Genomic DNA, 15,811 nt, shown 5'->3' on the forward strand with positions numbered 1-15,811 from the left:
TTTGAACCTCTATTAACTTTATTGTTCGTTGAATGACAGGCATTAAACTAGGTTACGGGTGTTAAGCAGTTTGTCAAAAAAAAAAAAAAAAAAAATCAATGGAAACACCATCACTCTATCCCCAATTTACATACAACAAAACTACCAGGTTAGAAATTGGCCCCAAATCTCACAATTTGTGAATGTGGGAAGAAGCCACAATTCAAGTCTAGATTCAGTCTGTTCTAAGCTACCATTATGTTAACTCCAGGTAATCAAGTTTTCAAAAGCCTCTTAAGTGGTAAATTTCAGATGATACGTTGAAAGTTAGCGGGAGCAGAGAGCCTAACTCCCTTGCGGGATTAGGAAAGACTAGTTGTCTGCAGCCTAGAACGAGGCGTCTAAGAGGTTCTGGTCACTTTACTCGTCATGTTCGTTTGAGACCACCGTATATCCACCCCTGCAATTAAACCGTGCTTAGGCTTTACTAACTAAAGGTAGATCACTCTACTACTACTGTCTGAAATGCCTAACCATTTCGTGGATCATTATACCTTAACCGATTTACCACTTCCTGCAAAGAGAAGCAGATTTTTAGTAACAATGAGAGCCTTTTCTAAAGAACTAGAAAGATTTTTCTTCCATTTCTTGTTATCTTGGATAAAAATTAACTTACCTTCCTTTTCCTTAATATTCCAAGCGGTGTTAGCTCTTCCTCTGAAATAGTGGGGGGCTCTGAAAAGAGCCTTTGGGTTTGAAAGCACTTCCGAAAACTCAAATCCCTGTCAAATCACTTGCCCTTGGCCTTGTGGTGGCTCTCGGTCTTCTTAGGCAACAGCACCGCCTGGATGTTCGGCAAGACCCCACCCTGAGCGATAGTCACGCGGCCCAGCAGTTTGTTAAGCTCTTCATCGTTGCGGATGGCCAACTGCAGGTGGCGCGGGATGATGCGAGTCTTCTTGTTGTCGCGCGCCGCATTACCGGCCAACTCCAGTATCTCGGCCGTCAAGTACTCCAACACCGCTGCCAAATACACCGGCGCGCCAGCCCCAACCCGCTCAGCGTAGTTGCCCTTACGAAGCAGGCGATGCACTCGGCCCACAGGAAACTGGAGACCTGCCCGCGAAGAGCGAGACTTCGCTTTAGCCCGAACCTTACCACCTTGCTTGCCACGCCCAGACATAGCAAAATAAACAAAACAAAGATAAACAATAAAACAGCACTACTCAAAACAAACCAAGTCAGAAAGCAGATAAAACACTGCTGCTTTTATAGGCATTTCCTGGGGAGTAAATCCGGTTGTCTGATTGGTTAGTACCAAGAGTCACCTAAGTAGCCAATAGAAAAGCTCCATTTCCATACCTCATTTGCATAGTTCTGCCCATAGATGACAGCCTTGCTGTTTGTCTTCCAATTAACTAAGACGCAGTCTGCATCCTTCATTAGCATAAAGGCCCTATAAATAGCAGAAATCCGCTTCTTATTTCCATTTTATTTTTTGTGTTTTGAGGTTTTAAAATGCCAGAGTCAGCCAAGTCCGTTCCTGCCCCGAAGAAGGGCTCCAAGAAGGCGGTGACCAAGGCACAGAAGAAGGACGGCAAGAAGCGCAAGCGCAGCCGCAAGGAGAGTTACTCCGTGTACGTGTACAAGGTACTGAAGCAGGTCCACCCGGACACCGGTATCTCGTCCAAGGCCATGGGCATCATGAATTCGTTCGTCAACGATATCTTCGAGCGCATCGCGGGCGAAGCGTCGCGCCTGGCGCATTATAACAAGCGCTCGACCATCACTTCCAGAGAGATCCAGACGGCCGTACGCCTGCTGCTACCTGGGGAGCTGGCCAAGCACGCCGTGTCTGAGGGCACCAAGGCTGTCACCAAGTACACTAGCTCCAAGTAAACTTGCCAAGTAAGCGTAAGCGTCTTTACACCTAACCCCAAAGGCTCTTTTAAGAGCCACCCACATGTCCACAAATGGAGTTGTAATCTGCTGCTTATTTTCTGTAAATTGAAGTTTGGGCCAAAGTACTGTGCATTAATTAGAAGACAAAGGTAGATAAATTTGTAAGTCTTATTAATGGGTCTAAGAAATGACAAGTGAAGGTGTTACACTGTCAGGTTATTGGGTTTTGGCATTGTTGTGTCAAATGTTATCCATTACCTGTTGCAATTAGGGACTCACCCCAAGTATAAAGTCAGCTATTTTTTGAGTCCCAGTGATCAATGTACTGTAATTGACCTACAGCTATCTGAACATGAAAGTTAACTGCGTAGGGGCCTGGTGGTTTGTAATACGCAGTCGGGGTTGACGAACTGTTTTAAGAGATACTTGCAACTTGGCAAGTTTCCATGGAGGTTGAACAGAGGGCTGGCACTGAAAGGCGGGGAAACTAGGCGGTAAGAGAAAGGACGCTATTGAACTTGGCATACAAAGTCTCTAGGAGAGAACCTTCCCAAACCAGGTAGTCGAGCGGCGGGGAGCGGGGTTGGGGGGGAGCTGGCAAGTTCCACCTTCCCTTAAGCAGTTTAATCTTTGTTCCAGGGGAAGATTTTAAGGTGAAAGAAACGCATTTTCCATTTAATTTATTCAAGTCTATAACACATTTTCAGCACCTAGGAGCAAACTTTGCTTTCTCTGTAAAAAAGTGGGAGACTACAGGAATAAAATTTATGTTACAAGGAAAACAGGGTTTTTTGTTGTTTAACGATTTGAGGTAAGATACAATGTGATTTAGATTAATTAACATTAAGACTCCGTGATTCTAAATGTGTAGTTTTCTTTGATACCTGGGAAAAATACTAAGGCCTGTCTGGCGCTAGACAGGCGTCCATTGGAACACGGCTGAACAATTACTGGCTGCCTAACCTGGAAGTTACCTGAGAATGAGGTGCGGGCCTGGCTTAATGGCACATGCTTATCACACAAGCTCTTCAGCCAAACTGTAAGGTTTCCCAAGTCCTTCAACAACTGAAATTGGATTTTTTTCTATACCCCTAATGAGCCTGCCCAAGGACTGATGATCCAAATCAGACCAACCTCTCCTCACTGCCAACTAATCATTTTACCCCCAAAATGTGCAAACATTCACTATCCCAGGCTGACTGCAAGGTTTTGTTTTGTTTTTGTTTTCTCCTTCTCTTCCTCTCTTTTCCTCACATATAAATTCTGGTTTGCCTTTGTTGGATGAAATAACAACTATTGCTTGATTTCTCTTCAATACAAGAGCGGGCTGGCTAATCATTAACACTTGGACCATTTATTTCTGAAGATTCCACCAAGACATTGTTTACCCGAGCCCTACCTTAGGAATCAATAGAAATGTGAACTGAAAATGTACCTTGTCTAGCCCTGTGCACTTTGAGTTTTCTGTTCATCTTCCCTTGGCTCTTGTATGCTAAAATTTATTTTTGCCCAAGTTTGTTTCTTATTTTGGTCCTTAGGTTGTACTTTGTCGATTGGACACACATTAGTGGTTTTATCGCTAGATCATTAATTAGTTGGTGGCAGAGGACAGGGTATCTGGAATCTGGTTCATTTGTTCATCTTTTTCGGTTTGTTTGTGTTTGTCTGAGGATTCTGGTCATCTCTGGCATTTGAGAACACAGGACCGGGAAGTTGTTGTTTTTCTTTCTGGCCTTTGATGGGATCCACTGTGTTTGGTGTTTGGTGTTTGTATACTGTGGGTTCTTTTAACTAAAAATCAGTTTCTTTCTTCCTTTCAAAACTGTCTGTTTTCGTGATTACTCAGTATGAGTCCAAATAATTGTCAGTGTCTGCAAAAATAACATTCCTACTTCAAAGATAAATGAATATAAAATGGCCGCCTAAAACTTTTAACTTTAATAAAGCGTTAGACCTGACAGGAGACTTAAGACAAGAAAGAAAACAAGGAAACAGCATCTCTAGCCCACAATTGGCCTGTCTCTTGCTATGCCGAAGCCTCTAAAGTTTATTATTCAAAAATTCCAAAAAAATATTGTCCCTTCTTGCTCTTTAAGTAAGGTCAGAGAGGAGAGAGAAGAAATATGTCATTATAAATAGAGCTATTGAGTCAGAAAAAAGAGAGGGCTTCCAATACCTGTATAAAACAAACATTAAATAGTTTATTAACCTTAATGAGTTCATTTTGAGGGCTATGGCACTGGAAACTAGAATTTCCTACCAAACGTAGAAGGATATCAGAGAATTTACTCATTCCCAGCAGTGGTGTACCCTGAGGGATCTCTGATCTTAATCACATTTGTTTCTTTACCTGATCAACATACTTAAATCTCTGGTTGATTTTAAATTAAATCTTTTTAAGTTTTGTTCCAGTTTCACAATTAGCTCCTCTAACTTGTACAATGACTGAGAATATTTTCTGCTTTATGAATACAAATAATTTTGGGCAAATTATCTACCTCAGCAGAAAATTTTAAAAGTTATAGTGTAAACTTAGATAGCTTATATAAAGACTAAAAAACATACATCAATTTAAAATAAGAGCAAAATCAAATTCTCCAGATGCTTTAAATGTGCTACCTCTTTAAGTTGTAACTCAGACAGAAAAGAAAGTTTAACTGAATTTAATTAGTGGTCTTAGTTAACACGTTACAAGATAAGAAACAAAACAGAACTATTCCATTATTTTTTAACAACTTAAATATTTAAATACATGGCATGTAGTTCTATAGGAAATTTTAAAATCACATATTTCTAATCGGGTTAACCCTTTGGATAAATTTGCTGGCTTAACAATTTTGCTTTACAAAATGGCTCTACATCTTTTTCTTTATTATTGTCATAATGTAAGAATAATATTAGTATAGTATTCTAGTTTACACAAGTTTAGGGGTTATTTTCTTTAAAAAAAACTAAGTTAGAATTACTAAATTTCTTTAACTCTACTGATTAAATGAGTTATTACTTTATTTAAATTTTTACATTACGTAAATTATGCATTGAACTAAATTATCACAAAATAGTGATACTGTAGACAGATAATGTCATTTTTAAAATGGAATTAATTTTTATAATGTTACAAATCATAGGGACTCATTGTGTCAGCTTAAATTCTGAATTCAAAGTCTATAGATAACTTTAAAAATTTAGATAAATATTAAATTTGGTAAATTAAATAAATTGGAGGGTACAATATACATATCACTAAAAACAGATCTATGCAAGTCTTTTATTTTCACACACTTGAGAATGATCATAGATTAACAGGTTAGAGAACATATAGATGCCATAGGAGAATAGAAATAGGTATGCTTGTTTTTGCTACTTTAAATTTGTAGAAGGGATATGTAAAGTGTATATGTGAGCCCAGAGGACAAGGCAGGTTTTGGACCACCTCCCGGTTTCCTTATGCCTATGAGGGAACACAGTTGCCTGCTTTTCTAAAGGGCTGTCGTTAATACAAACAGCTCTGACTCTACCAAGTACTATAGCTGCAGAGAAACACAAATATGTACACAAGCAATGGCTATGTTTGGTCTGTTTATTTATTAGAAAGTTGTTACCGTTCATTAATGTAGTAAATTCAATTTTATATGTATTGTCTTATTTATGTTGACAAGGTAAAAATACTTTAGAGCTGCCAGTAAAGACTGAATTTACAACTATACTAATTTATCAACCACCCCTCAATAAAAATTGACTATCCAAATCTCTCATCTCTCTGTAGCCCAACCACCTCCAGACTTCATGGTCATGTAACAAAAAATAACTCCAACAACAAGCACAAACTAGTTCAAGTTTTACAAAGATGTTGATTATCTCAAAGACTTGGCAAGTGTTTGAATCTTGCCATATATCCAATTAGTACAAATTGAAAAACAATAAAGGTGGGACAGTGCTTCAACCATATCTCAAGAACCACAGCATTAATAAATCAATTTCATGTTATTGTTTTGAAATATATGGATATTTTTTGCCACCTGGGAATACTTGTAATAGTTTTAAATAATAAAAAATGAGATCATGGATAAAATATAAAACTATTCTTATCAGAACATATCGATCTATATCACCCCCTAACTGCTGAGAAGATAATACAAATAATTTAAAGTAAAATTCCCAAAAGAACATAAACTTACTGTGCCAAAATTTTACTTCTAACCTTAATAATAATGATAATATGACCTACATCTAAATATTGCCATAAATTCTCATCATTTGAAATTGTACCACAAGATCCATGTGACTTGTCTTCTCTTTTGACATGTTTCATGTGTCAGATATTATCTAAAACTAATGTAGGCTACACTGTCATATATACAACAAATGCAATCTACATTTCAAACAAAGACTTCAACAGACACACCTCTACATAAAATACAATTAAAGATTGTATTAAAAGAGACTCCTCAAAGTGTCAACTTTTAACAATGCTTGAAAAGGCCATTTCCAGTATTTTTAACTACAAATGTTGTTTTTAAGCTTCAGGACAAATTGATTTTTTTTTCCACAGCATAAACATGTTTAGAATCCTACCACTTGGATATACACACTCACTGGAAAGCCAATCTTGACACATTAAAAGATTTCCAGAATTTTGGAAGTAGGAAGCTTCCTCCTAAGGATCTACAGATCAATATGAGATCTAGAATAGATAGCTTTTTCCTTCTCCTTCCCGTTGTGTTATTCTTTGCCCTTTTCTCCATTATCAGTTTTTCCAATGATTAGATTTCGGATTTGTTCTTCCCAAGTATTAGAAAAAAATTAAAAATCCTCAGAGCCTAGCCCTCTATCCATACCTTGACTAAAAGTTCCTGAACAAAAGAATGTGTACTACATAACTTATTTCTGAGTATGGCTCAAATCAAAGTTAAAACTGTGGTTAGGAAAAATGACACTTATTTAACTTAAATCCATCAAGGTAATCTTTGAGGCCTGTTCTTCTAATTAAGACATGTCAATTAAGTACTTGAAGATAATAGAGATTTCAAGTATTTCTTATTATATTTGTGATTGTCCTCATAACTTTTCTGTCTTCCTCCTCTGTCTAATATGCAGATGACTAAGTGTTACAAAGAGGAGACTAAAACCTGCTACTCTATTATGAGAGTCTTGACCAAAGTGGGGAAGTTGAGAGACTCTGATGCCAGAAATGGTGAAGATATGACCTACCTAAGATGGAAATGCTGACTGAGTCAGTGGACCATATTATACAGAGGCAGCCTGTCACATATTCTTCACAGCCAATCTTGAGAGTTTTTAGACAATCACTATTTTTCCTTTTTTTTTAATCCTCTTTGGTCTGTGTAAGAAGAGATTGTCCACACTGAACTCTTTCCTACTGAAAATAATGAACAAACATGATATCCTGTTCTTAGACAGTCCAAAGGCATTTCCTCCCCTCTTTCTCTTTCATAGTCATCTTTTTTGACTTTGTTGGATGAAATCAATCTATTGCTTGGCATACCTTAGACACAAGTTAACAGTGTGCTAATAATTAACTAAATGTCCCTGAGTTACTGTTTGACAAACCTAGTACTCTGAGCCTGTGGGGTGATAGTAAATACCTACTTGAGAAGATGGGGTAAGGAGTAAATGAAATAGCAAATATAAAATATTTATCGTAGAAATGGTATGGATGCCAATAAAATGGCTGCACAGCATTGCTCCCTGTTGACAGAAGTGTAGCCCCTGGGGATAGAACCTCCAGGTTTGACACTCAGCTTGCCACCTATTAGCTGTGAGACTGATGCAAGTCATTAATCTCTCTGTGCCTCTTCTATATCTTGAGGATGATGGTAATAGCACCTACCTTCTAGATGTTTGTGATGATCAAAGACCTTTAATGCATAGAACACACTTTGAGGAGTGCCTGGTACATGGTCGGTGCTCAGTTTTTGTGTGATGTTTGACAAGTTTCGTTTATAACCTTCTTTATACCCTAAAGGGAACTAAGGCAGCTTGTGACTGAAGACCTCAGTCGGTAGGAGCTGGTCTTTCTTAAATGATAGGAATTTCACAAGTGATATTAAAAGATTGCCAATGGATTCCTTTGCATTTACCTTGGTCCAACAGGTTGAAAGAAAATGCAGTTTTTTTCCCGCACTTGTACTTAATTAGCTCTCTAGGCGTATACCTAAGGACATAAGGAATGATAGCTGTCACATGTCTTGAAGCGTCCAGATTTCAAAGGGTGTGTAGATTCAGTACTTTGCAGTCCAACAGTCCTAAATTTAAAAGGTATTGAAAATTATTTAGCTTTTCCAAACTTTCACCCTGTGCAATCCTGGATGACTAAGCGTAAAATTAATTGGGCCAAATACACAGCTGCCTTTGACCTTGCCAGCAAGACATTCTAGGCTCTGACTAAATTCTTTGGACTCTGAAAATCAGCTTGACATATCTTCAGGTACTATGGGTTTATTATAAATTAGGAAAAAGTGAGTAAATTTGGAGAATCAACTACTTTCTTATTGTACCACCTCAGTTCTGAGGAAGGAAAATGAACCTTTGGTTTGCTCATTTAAAGACTTACATAATGTTATCATCCAATAAGCAATTTGTATAGTAATTAATGGAAAGAGCTGGTTTCGTCTTGCTATGGGTATTCATGGTATTAGATCTCCCCAGCTGCAGGCTCCAAGGGATGAAGGAACAGAAATGATGGGACTTGTCTCATTCTATGAGGAGACTGATATACTTAGAGGAGGCAATACTAGGGTAAAACCTTGACTTCATCACTTAGAGCTCTAAACTTGTCTTCTGACAAGATCGAGTTCTCCAACAGTAAAAGAATTGGCTTCAAAAGCAATAAGGAAGAAACTTTGTTCTCATTTTCTTTTCTCTCTCCTCTCCTCCTCTCCTCCCTTCTTTTCTTTTCTTTTTTTCCCTTATTTTCTTTTCACTTTTTTCCCCTACTATAATTGGCCCAAACTCAGCTGTAGGACGGGATATAAAAACATCAAAGATTAAAATTTGCTCATTTTGGGAGTCCCCTGGTGATCCAGTGGTTAAGACTTCACCTTCCAATGCAGGGAGTGTCGGTTCGATCCCTGGTCAGGGAGCTAAGATCCCACATGCCTCGTGGCCAAAAGACCAAAACATGAGACAGAAGCAATATTGTAACAAATTCAATAAAGACTTAAAAAAATGGTCCACATCAAAAAAAAAAATCTTTAAAAAAATGTGCCTTTTTTATTGTTAGATTTGCTTAAACAATTGAGGTGTTAGGTACTGGTCACTAAATTTTTAAACACATGCATTTGGGCTTTAATGCACTGAAATACATATATTTTTAAAAATTGAAATAAATAAACAAATACAATTGTGTGTTTAAGAATTCTACAGAGGTGATGCAAGTTCTAAGATCTTGAATGGAAGAAAGGCTGCTAGCCTCAAAGATGGGTTAAGGATACCCAGCAAGCATCAGGGTAAGAGCTTTTTGGAGCTTTTGGAAAGCGCTTGGCCTCCCTGACTCTAAGCATTAGAGACTGAGCCTGGCTCCATCGATTCTAGACATAAATAATGCTGAGTGGATTGGAATTTTTTTTCCTATATACTTTTTTTTAATAAGTTTTTTTTAAGAGCAGTTTTAGGTTTACAACAAAATTGAGAGGGAGGTACAGAGATTCCTCAAATACTCCCTACACCCACACACCCACACATGCATAGCCTTTCCCATTATCAGCACCACTCACCAGAATGGTACTTTTTTTTTTTTTGAAACCAAGGATGAACCTATACTGACACACATAATCACCCAAAGTCCATAGTTTACCTTAGGGTTCATTCTTGATGTTGTACAGTCTATGAATTTGGTCAAATATATAATGACTTATATTCATTGTTATAATATCATACAGAATTTTTTATTGTCCTAAAATGATCGGAAATTTTTATAAGCTGGAAATGAAGGGAAGGGGCTGTGGGGTTTTTGTCCTTCTAGCATGTGAGCTGGGGCATCATGGGTGGTCTGGAATGGGTCTGAAAGAGCTGTATCTTCCTTTAGGATACTCCAAAGACCTGAAACATGGTTTGACGGACTCTTCCCCTGCCCACTGTCTGCGGCCTCCTTCTCTCATGTTCTGTACTGCAGCCAGATTTGCACACACTCTGCTTTTCCTGGTTTTCATCCTCCCACATATGCTGGACCTCGTCTTTGATATTTTCACCACAGAGGGAATGAAGACAGAGTTTTGGGATGGTCTAAGGAGGGGATTTCTTCCCTTTCTCCTCTAGTCCTAAGGACCACCTTCTGGTTCTTGTTCTTCCAGCTATCTTCAGTGACTGTCTCCTTGGAAAAGGACAAAGTCACTATCCTCTTGGAGCTTACATCTCAGCTGGGGAAGAGAGACAACAAACTATTGTTACTATGAGTAATTATATAGACTATGAGAAAGGAATAAATGCTATGGAAAGGGAAAATGGAAAACAGGAAATGGGGGGACCAAGAGGGGAGGTAGATATAATTTGCACATTAGCACTAATTAAAATGCTTAATATAGCAAGAGTAGCTAACACTAGTGTAGCACTTAGTATGGGCCAGGTACTGTTCTGAGTGCTTTACACTATTAACTCAATTTATTCTCAGACAATAAAATGTTAGTTGGAAAGCACATACAAAGCTCTTGGAGGAAAACCCAGTAATGAAGAAAAGAAGAGAAATCAATGCCCTATTGGTTCTACCTTGAGTAACTGTCCCTCTTTTTCTAGTACCACCGTCACTGCCCTCATTCTGGGCGTGAGCTGGTGAGAAGAGCTGTGCTTCCCTCCAGCACAGTCCTTCAATTTGGTGCATTTTCAACAGTGTTAAGTAACACATGCCACTTGCAATTTTTAAGGTTGCTGCATCTGAAGCAACAGTGAGTTTGTTAAACTACTGGAACATCAGAGATCACACCATGAGTCAGCAGAGATGGTCAGTGGTTTGTGTGGGAGACTGTGGCCCTCACCAGCTAAAGAGAGGACTGCTTCCCCCTTGCCCACCCGCCACTACCACCAGGATCTGCTTCCAGGCAGAGGTTTCTCAAAACTTAAATGTGTAACTGTGACTACATTTTTACAAGCACACACAAACCATGTAGCAAGAGCCTCTCTCTGTAAAGTGGAGTGATGGCCTGAGTGTAAGCTGTGTCAAGCATGGCTTATAATTACAAGTATTCATATTACCCAAATATGCGACCAATTTTCACAGAAACCCATATGTCCCCGCCCCACTAATGTGTCAGCGCACAGGTAGTAAAGAGGAGTCCTTAGTAAGCAAACCCTGAATATATTTCCTTGCACTGAATTTGGACACCAAGAGAGCACAAAATCAGGTTTGCCTCTGCCTACTTGTGAAGAGGAGTTGGAAAAATGCATTTTAAAACAACCCACGAAAAAGACTAAGCATTTATTTGGGTACATTTCCATTAGATGTTTGATTTGGCTTATTTGAAAGTGGGGAATGATTTCACCTGCCAGCAGCCCGGAGAGATGAGCATGTGAGAGAAGGGAGGCTTCTGGGAACTGTTAAAACTGCTTCATGTGGGAGTAACAAGCTTGAACACTTCAACCTGTCGTCATTCAAGGGCCTTCCTCATCCTTCACAAGTGGTTCTACAAGGCTCACCCCCAAGCACCTCACCCTAGACAATCCCCACCACCTGGCCTTTGTCACTATGTCTCCTTTGTGAAAAGCCCTAGTACCCTTTCCTCACCTGACAAATTCCTACCCGCCCTTCAAGACTTAGCTCAAATGTAAGTTATAGGACACTGACTAGGCCATGCTCATCTTTTTTTTTTTTTTTTTTTGCGGTATGCGGGCCTCTCACTGTTGTGGCCTCTCCCGTTGCGGAGCACAGGCTCCGGACGCGCAGGCCCAGCGGCCATGGCTCACGGGCTCAGTTGCTCCGCGGCATGTGGGATCTTCCCGGACCAGGGCACGAACCCGTGTCTCCTGCATCGGCAGGCGGATTCTCAACCACTGCGCCGCCAGGGAAGCCCATGCTCATCTTTTATTGACGAGCACACATAGACTCAAATGCTAGAGGGCGTGGGCTTACTGTAGAGGATGGCTCACCATCCAACAGCTGTGCCACCTGGGAAACTCAGTCTCTCTGAGCCTTAATTTCCTCACGTATAAAGCAGGGGGGACCATCATGCGTACCTCAGAAGGTTGTTGCAAGATCAAATGCAATGGTATCTAAAGTGCTTAGAGCACTGCCTGGCACAGAACAAACACCAATGAACATTAGCCATCGCCATTATTACTGTTCTCCAAATCAAGTACATTATCAGATATTTGATGAATTATAGAAGTGAATTAATTAACCAATCTCTCTTTTTACAGGAGGAGCAAATGGGCTTTAGAAATGTATTTTCCCACCACTGGTCACTGCTGGACACTGTTGCATCTCAGAAATAAGTCAATGAAAATGACTGATACTAGAAGAAGATAAAAGGAGGTATTTTTAACAATCACGGAAGGATCAATAAGAACTTGGCTAAAACATTTATTTTGAGTATAAAAATATTAAATGGTAATTGCAGAAATTTATAAGAAGAGAAATATATAACAAACAAAATTAAAATAAATCTTAGTATCTCTTTTCTATATGTATATAAGGTATATGTATATATGACTATGAACATATATATGAGATCCATCTCTAATAAATATATATCATATATAAAGCAAATTTAGGTATCATGCTACATATACACATATAGCTAATTTTCTAGGTAACATGCCTAGAACTGCACATTTTTATAGATGTATTATTACTTATTAATTAGTCCTCTGTTAATGGCTATTTAGACTGAGTTCCATTTTTATGCATTATAAATCATACAGATCACACTTCTTTTTACATAAATCTTTGTTTAAATATTTGATTATTTACTTGGGACAGACTTCTAGAAGTAGAAATACTAAATCACAAGGTAAAACCATTTTTTAAGGCTCTTAATATATACATTCATCAAATTGCCATTCAGAAGGACCATGCCAACTTATAATACCAACATGATACAAAATTTCCTATTTTACAGCAGTCATATTTACTGAGAATATTTTTTAAACACTGTTAATCAGATAGACCAAAAAAAATATTGAAATGTAATTTCCTTCATTATGAGTGAAGGTAGTTTTTTCCCCATATTTTTATTAGCCATGACCCCATAAGAAATAAACTGCTGCAAAACAATGAACATGATTGCAATAGTTCCATGGGAAAGCACTCTGTAAAGAATAAGTAGGATCTTAGGTTAAGACCAAAAATGGGAATATTTATCAGGTGCCTCCTTTGCCCAGGACTGTGCTGGAATAAGGAACCATGTTTGGCTATGTGTAACTAAAACTACTTTTACCTGGGTTATCTCTAATAAGCCTCCTAATCATTCCATGAGAAAAGTATCTGCTATGGATTGATTTATGCCCACCCCTCCTCCAAAATTCATATGCTGAAGCCCTAACCCCCAATGTGACTATATTTGGAGACCGGGCTTTTAGGAGGCAATTTAGGCTACAGAGGTCATATAGGTGGGGCCCTAATCCAATAGGATTCATGGCCTTATAAGAAGAGGAAGAGAGAGCCATCACTCCTGGTGTGCATGCACTCATGAAAGGCCATTAAGGACACAGCAAGAAGGCAGTCATCTATAGGGTAAGAAAAGAGGTCTCGCCAGAACCTGACCATGCTGGCATCCTGACCTCGGATTTCTAGCCTCCAGAGCTTTGAGGAAATAAATTTCTGTTGTTTAAGCCATGCACTCTAGAGTACTTTGTTTGAGTTGCCTGAGCAGACTAAGAGTGAGATGGGAGAAGGAGAGCCCTTTGAAGCCAGACTTCTTGAAATCAAATCCCAGCCTTCCTGCTCACTAGCTCTAAGACTTTGGGCAAGTTATGTGACTTTTCTGTGACTCAGTTTCCTCATCTATAAAAGGATTTCCTATATTTTTAAAAAAAATTTTTTGAGGGGAAAATACTTGGGACAATGACTGGCACATATATATGGTGTATATGTGTGTGAGCTTGTTTTTATGGTATCTTTTAGATTTATAATGCAAAATATGAATCATGTTTTTTTCTCTAGATCTTAAATTATGGAAACTAAGAATTTTAGAAAACTATCCAATTCTCTGTTATTTTTACAGCAATGAGTGACATGTTCTGTCAACCTGTAAATATAAGGATCAATCTACTCATACCTGACCCTAAGCCACTGACATTTAATGGTACGACCTCTCAGGGATCACCGAGGTTCAGAGAAACCAAATACACGTTAAAAGAGAGCCCTTGGTAAGATGCACCCGTAATCTCCCTAAGGAGAAAAGAATTTTTCAAACTGAGGGTCACAATGTATTAGTAGGCTGTGAAATCAATCTCATGATTTGCAACCAGCATTAAAAAAAAAAAAAAAAACTAGATGAAAATATATCAGAATGCACTTAAGGCAGTATTGTTTTCAGAATTTATGTTTCAAATGTGTGTGTAAGTGCACACGTGAGCATGTATGTGAGACAGAGAGAGTGAAAGAGACTTTTCTACCTCACTTTGCAATCAGAAGTTTGAAAGTCTCATCATCTCATTTCCTCTTCAGAAGTATTTCAAATGTAGACTCTCTTTTCCCACACTCTCTCCCCAAATGAAGCTCTTGCCTTTCTTCTGAGACTATTACAACAGACAACCAACCTCTGACATTAGGCTCTCCACAATAATAATTGTTTATGTGAAAAATCGAAAATCAAGGCAGCTACAACAACCATACAGGAAGACAACTACTACAAAAATACGCAAAATCTCTCTTTAAAAGCCTCTAGTCGTTGCCCAGCCTGTAGAATGTTACCAAATTTCTCATGCAGGCCTTTGCGGATCTTTACAAGATGGTCCTTATGGGATTTTCCTTTGCTGAACCCTGGACTCTGGTCATATTACACCGTTCCCTCAACATCCTCCTGGAAGGCCAGGCCTTGAAACTCTTATACACCTCTGAGAAAGGTGAGTCCTAGAACAAGCCCAGAGAAACATCCTAGACATTATTCCAATAACTTTTCCCACAGCTCTGCAGGACACCTGCCAGCCCAGTCCTGTTAGAGATCTGGGTCTGTCGTTTCCACTGAGCTCTTCAGACCAGGGTTCCTGCCTCATATTTTATAGTTAATTAAGTGCAGGGATTGTATCTGTTTCCTTACATATTTTTTTTGAGGGTGGAGGGTGAAGGGGGTGGGGGTGGGTATAGGGGTAAGGTTTGAACTAATGAAACCAGAAGCAAAACTCAGTTCAAGATGCCCTCCGCAAGGGGGACCTGATTTGGGCCAAGCAGATATCATGTGTGAGATCCAGGTAATTTACTCCATGCTTGAGGGTCTGCTATCAAGCTTTAGGGACTGAGAGGTGGTTTTAGTCACAAGCAATCCACATGCCTGTAGATCATTGTTTATTAGATTGTTTGCCCAAATAAGGTGTTATCCTGAAGTTTTTTGACAATTCTAAAAGCATCTTCCAACTCTGCAGTGAGACATCTAAGATATCTGTGTTACTTCCCTCATATACATAAATAATTTTCAATAAAAATCAGTGCGTGAATAATTTATTTTCTCCACCAACTGAAAGCCAACCATTTGGAAGACCACTTAGAAGAGATGAGATAAGTCATTCGTTAAAAATTACTTTTATATTTACACGGAAAAGAGGAAGTTTTGTGCTTCCCTTTGAATTTTGTTGAAAATCGAGGGCTTTATTGAATAGTTTCGGCATGCAGGGTCATTTTTCATTAAAAGGCGAAAAGACTTGTGAAATCTGTATCTCTATGGATTATTCAGCAGTGGAACCTGGGCGATTCCGTGCAGAGGGTATTCGAGGTATTCAACTTTGGGGAATGAAACAAGCACAAATGCTCCTTCCCCAAGGG

The 15,811-nt window shown here is 38.9% G+C and overlaps 2 protein-coding genes across 3 annotated transcripts; one reads left to right on the top strand and one right to left on the bottom strand.

Annotated features, from left to right (window-relative positions):
• Nucleotides 1–669: 669 nt before the first annotated feature.
• On the bottom strand, nucleotides 670–1,218 carry H2AC6 (H2A clustered histone 6). Its single transcript, XM_059075517.2, has one exon. It carries the CDS (start codon nucleotides 1,160–1,162, stop codon nucleotides 770–772), a length of 393 nt encoding a protein of 130 aa, XP_058931500.1. The 5' UTR covers nucleotides 1,163–1,218; the 3' UTR covers nucleotides 670–769.
• A 183-nt stretch (nucleotides 1,219–1,401) lies between these two features.
• LOC131763399 (histone H2B type 1-C/E/F/G/I-like) lies at nucleotides 1,402–14,271 on the top strand. 2 transcript variants are annotated; one of them, XM_067043166.1, is made up of 2 exons: nucleotides 1,402–1,887; nucleotides 12,250–14,271. In XM_067043166.1, exon 1 carries the CDS (start codon nucleotides 1,498–1,500, stop codon nucleotides 1,876–1,878), a length of 381 nt encoding a protein of 126 aa, XP_066899267.1. In that variant the 5' UTR covers nucleotides 1,402–1,497; the 3' UTR covers nucleotides 1,879–1,887; nucleotides 12,250–14,271. The 2 variants fall into 2 exon arrangements, with proteins under 2 accessions (XP_066899267.1, XP_066899268.1); XM_067043167.1 differs by lacking the exon at nucleotides 12,250–14,271 and adding an exon at nucleotides 10,194–10,285 and having other exon boundaries at nucleotides 1,408–1,887.
• Nucleotides 14,272–15,811: the final 1,540 nt, after the last annotated feature.

The sequence above is a fragment of the Kogia breviceps genome, chromosome 10 (genome assembly GCF_026419965.1).
Source record: "Kogia breviceps isolate mKogBre1 chromosome 10, mKogBre1 haplotype 1, whole genome shotgun sequence".
Lineage (NCBI taxonomy): Eukaryota > Metazoa > Chordata > Mammalia > Artiodactyla > Physeteridae > Kogia > Kogia breviceps.